The sequence below is a fragment of the Mauremys mutica genome, chromosome 13, assembly GCF_020497125.1.
Source record: "Mauremys mutica isolate MM-2020 ecotype Southern chromosome 13, ASM2049712v1, whole genome shotgun sequence".
Lineage (NCBI taxonomy): Eukaryota > Metazoa > Chordata > Testudines > Geoemydidae > Mauremys > Mauremys mutica.
In genome coordinates this window covers 58737911-58745809 of record NC_059084.1, presented here as the reverse complement: position 1 = coordinate 58745809, position 7899 = coordinate 58737911, and the positions used below count along the sequence as shown (strand labels likewise).

The following is a 7899-nucleotide window of genomic DNA, read 5'->3' as shown; positions in this document are numbered from 1 at the left end:
GCATAACTCCATTGCCTTGAAAAGAAGTTGCTCTTGATTTGCACTGGTGTGCAAGTTGTTTGAATTTAATGAAGTTACTCTTGATTTTCACTGGGGTGAGTGAGAGGAGAGTTGGACACATTGACGCTGGCGAAATTACTCCTAATTTACACAAGAGGCAGAGGAGAATCAGGACCATTGACGTTACTCCTGATTTATACAAACATAACCAAGAGCAGACTCGGGCATGTAATCCCCAGTGGCTCACAAGAAAACACATTCACATGCTTTGAGAAGCTTTGTGTCGGTCCACCATTTTTCTCAGTGCTGCTTTCACCTGCTGGTTCCTCAGGCTGTAGATGACAGGATTCAGCAGGGCAGGTGCCACCGTGTAGAGCAGAGAGAGCAGTTTATCCATGCCCGACATGTAACCGGAGTTGGGTCTCAAGTACCTAAAGATAGCACTGCCGTAGAACAGGGAAACAGAGACAAGGTGGGAGAAACACGTGTGGATGGCCTTCTGTTTCCCATCCAGCGATGGGATCCTGAGGATGGCAGTAACAATGCAAATGTAAGAGGCCAGGATGAGCGCGAAGGGGATGATGATGACCAGGACGTTCATTAGAACTTTTGCCACCTCATTCACGCGGGAGTCTGGGCAGAGCAGCTTCACCAGCAGCGGCACATCGCAGAAGAAGTGGTTGATGATGTTGGAGCCGCAGAAGGGCACGCTGAATATCAGAGCTGTTTGCCCAAGGGACACAGACATGCCGGTGACCCAGCATCCTGAGACCAGCAGGAGGCAGAGCCTCCTGCTCATGAGGACTGGGTAGTGCAAAGGGTTGCAGATGGCTACGAAGCGGTCATAAGATATGACGGCCAGGAGGTAACACACTGTGGTGCCGAAGAATAGGAAGAAGTACATCTGGGAAGCACAGCCAGAGAAAGAGATGGTTTTCTTCTCCAAGAGAAGATTGGCCAGCATCTTGGGGATGGTGACCGAGGTGTAGCAGATCTCCAGGAAGGCCAAGTTCCGGAGGAAGAAGTACATGGGGGTGCGGAGGACCGGGTCGGACACAGTGGCGAGGATAACCAGAGCGTTCCCCATCAGGGTGAGGATGTAGATAGTGAGGAAGGCGAGGAAGAGTAGGGGCTGCAGCTCAGGATGGTGAAAGAGCCCCAGAAGTGTGAATTCCATTATAATCGTGTCATTTCCCCCTGTCATTTCTTCTGGACCCTCCACCTGCATGGGGATGAAATACAAGTCACCTCACCAGGGATGTCTGGAGTTCATTGGTGGATGGGCAGCACAGAGCAAATAGAAACTAGATTCACTGTTCTCCTCTCTAATCTCTCCTGGAGATGTTGTGACAGTTAATAATAATAAATATTTATTATGTGTTTAATAGCAGTGCCTAGACACTGGGCCAGTGGCCAGAGCAAACGCTTGAGAAGCAGGAGACATGGCCTCTAGTTCTGTCTTTGCCAGTGGCTTCAGCAAGTCCTTTCACTTCTCTGTGTCTCCATTCATCTGTAAAATGAGGCTAGTTCTGACCTCCTCTGTAATGCATATTGAGAGTGACTAGTGGAAAATACTCTGTAAGAGCTAGATATGGTTGATATTAATAATGTGCTAGGCACTATGCAGATGCATAGTTCTTACAGTCTAAGTAGACAAGACAGGCAAAGGTTGGGAGAAAGAAGGTGATATTTATACACCTATTTTACAAATGAGAAATTGAGTCAGAGAGATTATGGCTGGGGTTGTCAAAAAAGACTAAGGGCTAGATTTTTTAAAGGTATTTAGGCACTTAGTGGGATTTTTAAAAACACCTAGGCACCTAATAATATGGGAGTTGTGTGCGTAGTTACTTTTAAAATTCTTGAATTTCCCTAAATACCTTTACAAATCTGTCTATAAATTAATTAGGCACATAATGAGCTGTGCCTCCTTTGAAAAATCTCACATCTCCTGACATCAGGTCCCCTCCTATAACAAGACCATTTTTCTTTTGCATACAATGAATGTCTGAAAATGGCTTTGAAAATTTCAACCTTAATAATTAAATAAGTATTGTTAATCCATACATTTCAAAATACTTTGCTGGGTGTGTTCTTTACTAGGGTGATATGTATTGAAATAAGAGGACGCATTGTTTTAATTTTGCAGTTGGAAGAATGATGTTCACAGAGATTGCCAGAGGTCATACAGTGAATGAATTACTGTCAGTTACACTGGTGTAAATCTGGAGCCACTCTAGCAAAGTCAATAGAGATTTTGTGGATTTTTGTTAGTGGGTAAAATCTGGGCCCAAATCTCCTAAATCCCAGACTCTTACCCTCTTCGTTTTACTGCACTCCCCAGTGACATCATATGGAAATACCAAATCTCATAATAATAACACTTGTATTCAGTACCTTAGTGGTTCAAAGAATACAGGTACATCACTCATTAGTAACCAGCATCAAATAGACCTAGGTCACTGACCATCAGCCAGCTGGAAGCATGGGACTGCTGCATAGTTACCAAATTAAATAACTTGGTCATAGGTTCAAAGATGTTCAGGACAAAAGAGCTCAATATGTTATCTAATCTGACTTCCTGCACAGCACAGGCTGGAGCATTTCACTCTTTACTGAGCCTGCATGGTTACTTCTCTATTGAATCATCACAGCCTATCATCTATTGGTCTTGTGTCCATATACAGAAAGAATAAACACCACCAAAACTAGCCACAGATGGAGATCTGTGCAGGGAGGCTGTTGAGTAAGCAAGCTTAGAGACTGAGTATCTGGCAATCTTTCCCAGACCTGAAGCAGACCTCTGTGTAGCTCAAAACTCTCTTTCACCAACAGAAATTGGTCCAATAAAATATATTATCTCACCCACCTTGTTGCTCTGTCTATCTGTCTAATTTTATTGTCATACATGGTCCTTATTAGGGTAGCATATGGGATCTGAGGGTCAGGGTTGAAGCAATCCCCTCCCCGGACATGATCCAGCAAAACATTGATGCATACTCTTACCTTTAAGGACATGGGTAGTGCCATTGACTTCAATGGGAACATTTATGTGCTTAAAGTTAGGCATATGCGTAAGTGTTTTCTGGTTTGTTGTGTGTAAGGGGTGGGAGGAGACGCGAAGAAGGATTAGATAACTAGATGACTTATTGAGGTGCCTTCCAGTACTACATTTCTATGACTCTATGATTTCTTTATGACAACCACTAGCAGTAGAAGTGTTTGAAAGCTGTGTATGTTCTTATGTTGTGTGACTGTGTGTGTGTGTATATAAGAAGAGCTTGCTTGTGGCAGAAAGTAGAAAACAACTTGTTTGGAGGGTGTTTGAGTATCTTGTGTGTATTTTGTATTTCATGTTAGTGAGATATCATGTGTGTGATGGAGAACTTGTTTCAATGGTGCATTGGCTGTGCACTGGCATCTCATATCTTGCTACTGGAGTTATTGGTTAAACAAGGGATTCTCTCTCCTGGTATATCACTCCAGCACCATTCACCTGTGCTGAACACACTGATATTGATACTCTGAAGAATTGTGCTACTTTGCTTTTAAAAGGTCCTAGATAGAAAACCAGACAAGGCAGCTGGTTGGATTCAGAAAGGGGGATTAGATAGATTGTTTACAGGGAGATTTTCAAAAGCACAAATGGCAGGTGGGTGCCGGACTCCCACTGAGAATTCTATCTGTACTTTTGATAGTCTCCCAATAGATAGATAGTTATTAAGGCCAGAGAGGACCATTATAATCCCTGATTGGTTATTGAAAAGTTATCCAGAGAAATATGAAGTAATATTTCTTCCCAGAATAACTGTCCAACTATCATACTTTGGAGATGAATTTTACAAAAACAAAATTTAAAATCAGGGAAAATAAATAATATATTATTTAAATCATATCACTATTATCATCCAGCACGAAGTAAGTATCTATCTATCTATCTATCCACCCACCCACCATAACTATATCTCTTTCTCCCCCTGCTCTCTAAGGTGAGAAATATGTATGGTATCTGATAGACAGATCATATTGTCCCAGTTATTCCTCTTTGCAAATAGTCATAGATATCTTGCAATATGCTTTCTTTCGCTACGGTTCTAGGTAATCTGTTCCTGCCTCCAATATAATTCCACTTACCTTTGGAAAAAGAGTAGTTTCATGCCAGCCTTTTAAAGATTTTCAAATTGGTGTAACCATGCAGCAGTCTAAAGGGCCCTTATAAATAGAGAAATAATTGTCTTTGTGTCTAATCAAAGCCAGGAGGTTTCTGATCTTCCTCCACCCCATGCTCACCGCTGATAATTGGCCAAGTATCTTTCAATTCCATCTAGTGGCTTCAGGGACCTGATCCCCAAGGCACCTTGGACTCTTTAGGAGAATGAATTGGAACAATGAAGTGTCTAGAATCACATATTGGAGCAGGCGTCCAACTGCTTTAAATGGATGTGGCTGCATTGAACTCAGTAGGCATGACCTCCCCAGTGGGTGTAAATTGCTGCATCTCGATGGAAGCCAAAAGAGCCAATACCCAGCTGGTGTCAATCAGCACAGCTTCACTGGAGGCAATGGGGCCAGATCCCCATTTGATGTAAATGGAAATCAGTTGGCTGGACCCTCGCTTTAGAGCTATGTCAGTTTACGCCAGCTGAGGATCTGGCCCCAGGCATGCTAAAACTGCATCTCTCCTGCCCTGCAGGTTGAATCCCATGCAGTGAAAATGTCTTCTGTTAAATCCACATGCAGGATTGTAAGTGTAAGCTCTGACACATTTCCATTCCCCAGCCATGGGCTTGAATGTCGGCTGCACAAGAAGGGAGTAAATCCTACTCTGAGTTACACCAGTGTACACACAGAATTCTAGACTTGCAGGGCAGGAAGAGACCTCGAGAGGTCATCTAGTCCAGTTCCCTGCACTCAAGGCAGGACTAACTATTATCTAGACCATCTCTGACAGGTGTTTGTCTAACCTGCTCTTAAAAACCTACAGTGATGGAGATTCCACAACCTCCCTGGCCAATTTATTCCAGTGCTTAACCACCCTGACAGGAAGTTTTTCCTAATGTCCAACCTAAACCTCCCTTGCTGCAATTTAAGCCCATTGCTTCTTGTCCTATCCTCAGAGGTTAAGAAGAACATTTTTCTCCCTTCTCCTTGTAATAACCTTTTATGTACTTGAAAACTGTTATCATGTCCCCTCTCAGTCTTCTCTTCTGCAGACTAAACAAACCCAATTTCTTCAACCTTCTCTCATAGGTCCTGTTTTCTAGGCCTTTGGTCATCTGCAGAAGCATCCCTTCTCTAATGGCAGTGAGTGTGCATTTGCAGCAGTGTCACCGGAACGTGGCAGCAGACTGAGAGCTCTCAGCCAGTGGCGATGTGCATTAGTAGTGTTCCAGTAGGAGGAAATTCAGTCTTGGCCTATGCACCGTTTAAACCCCATTTTGCAGGCTTAGCTGGGGTTTAAATGGTGTTCAGGACTTTTGCTGCCTCTCTGCACAGGGGTGAACATCATTATTATTAATCATTTTTATTGTACAAAAAGTGCAGAGTTTTCAGTCGGCGGCTAAGGCCTCCATTGTGCCAGGTGTTGTACAGTGTTGCCGTGGATGTGGAATTGATTCTGAGCTCACTCAGCCCAAGGTATATCAGGAGTAACTATTGACTCAGCGGGGTCACTTCTCTACTCACTCATACTCATGCATAGCATGAGTAATTACACTGAAGTCAATGGGATGAAGGATAGGGTTAGTTTGGGCCATGCAGGGATGTGTGACTGGAATCACCAATATATGGGATGGGAGGGAGACAGGGATGAGGTGCACAAGGAGTGAGGGGAGGATGGGAGATTTGGAATGGGATGTAGAGCCAAGGGGGAAAACTGGGACTATGCCAAGGGGAGAGGAAGGGATTGGAACTAGGTCAAGGAGGGGCTGGGACAGAAAGGATCAGGCTTGCACAGGGACAGTGGCCTAAGGGGCCAGGCTTGGGGAAAACAGAAGGGTCTGTCATCACTAGGGAACACTTCCCCTCAGAATCTGGATCAGAACCCATGATTCCTGACTCTTGCCATTTCTCTGCCAGTGGGTATCACAGCTCTTTGCTGACAGCAAAGTGCATGGCTTAGCTCTCTCCACTGACTGACCTACATACAGGATGACAACCTACTACTCCTAGCAGGTACTGGATTAGCTCCCATAGCAGATGGCTGTGCTGTCGATCTGAAGGTTGCAACCCTGCTGATGAACCATGTGGGATTCAATGGGGTGCCATATGATGAAATCACTTCTTTTCTTTTCTTAGTTTACTTCTTAAGAAACCGAGGAAATTACAAAAAAGAACCTACAATGAAACATGGAAGTTGAAAAATAATTAAAGACTGTACCATAATGCATATGCACGGGGAGGGGGCGGGGAATTAAGGTTGTATAGGCACAAAGTAAGCACTGACATCTGCTTAGCTCCCAAATCTTTTGATTCCTCTCTTTCCAGGGACTGAGTCACTCATGGGGAATCTGGGTTGATAGGCCCAAGGGAATGGGGGAACCTGGCTTCCCAGGGAATGGCTCTTTCATTTTCTAAAAGTTTGCTGGGAAGTGTATATCAGGATTCACCTGCACCCCTTTTCCTGCGTGTGTTTCTGGACAATCCTGCTCGTGAATTAGCTCAATGGAATCATGGAGTAAACATCATCACAACCTAAATCATTAAAGGCAGCTCCGAATCTGTCACACTACAATCAATAAAACTTGGCCTTCAAATCTCCTAGGTAGCTATGAAAAATCTAAGATTATTTGATTATCAAAATATTTGATAATGGTCTCTCCAGTCCAGAAAAGAAAGGTAAAAGGGGAGAGGGATAGCTCAGTGGTTTGAGCATTGGCCCGCTAAACCCAGGGTTGTGAGTTTAATCCTTGAGGGGCCTGTCATAAACAGATAGTTAAGGGTTAATGTCTCTTTTACCTGTAAAGGGTTAAGAAGCTCAGTAAACCTGGCTGACACCTGACCAGAGGACTAATAAGGGGACAAGACACTTTCAAATCTTGGTGGAGGGAAGTCTTTTGTTGGTGCCCTTTGTTTGGGGGTTTGTTCGCTCTTGGGACTAAGAGGGACCAGACATCAATCCAGGCTCTCCAAATCTTTCTGAATCAGTCTCTCATGTTTCAAACTTGTAAGTAATAGCCAGGCAAGGTGTGTTAGTCTTATTTTTTGTTTTCTCAACTTGTAAATGTTCCTTTTTGCTGAGAGGATTTTACCTCTGTTTGCTGTAAAATTGAACCTAATGCTAGAGGGGGTTCCTCTGGGCTATACAAATCTGATTACCCTGTAAAGTATTTTCCATCCTGATTTTACAGAGACAATTTTTACCTTTCTTTCTTTAATTAAAAGCTTTCTTTTTAAGAACCGGATTGATTTTTTCCTTGTGTTAAGATCCAAGGGGATTGGCTCTGGACTCACCAGAAATTGGTGGGGGAAGGGAGGTGGGATGGTTAAATTGTCCTTGTGTTAAGATCCAAGGGGTTGGATCAGTGTTCACCAGGAACTTGGTGAAAAAGCCTCTCAAGGCTGCCCAGGGAGGGGAAGGTTTTGGGGGGACAGAAAGTGATCCAGACACTGACATTTCTGGATGGTGGCAGTGTTACCAGATCTAAGCTAGTAATTAAGCTTAGAAGTGTCCATGCAGCTCCCCACATCTGTACCCTAAAGTTCAAAGTGGGGAAGGAACCTTGACAGGGCCACTTAGGGATCTGGGGCAAAATCAGTACTGGGGCCTGCTAGTAAAGGCCGGGGGCTGGACTCAATGACCTTTCAGGGTCCCTTCCAGCTCTATGAGATAGGTATATCTCAAATTATTTATAAAACATGATCCAATGGCCAGAAGTTGAATGTAAACAAATTCAGACT

The 7899-nt window shown here is 43.8% G+C and overlaps 1 protein-coding gene across 1 annotated transcript; it reads right to left on the bottom strand.

Annotated features, from left to right (window-relative positions):
* Positions 1–259: 259 nt before the first annotated feature.
* LOC123347887 (olfactory receptor 10A4-like) lies at positions 260–1228 on the bottom strand. The gene has a single exon (XM_044985073.1). The coding sequence runs from the start codon at positions 1226–1228 to the stop codon at positions 260–262; it is 969 nt and encodes a 322-aa protein (XP_044841008.1).
* Positions 1229–7899: the final 6671 nt, after the last annotated feature.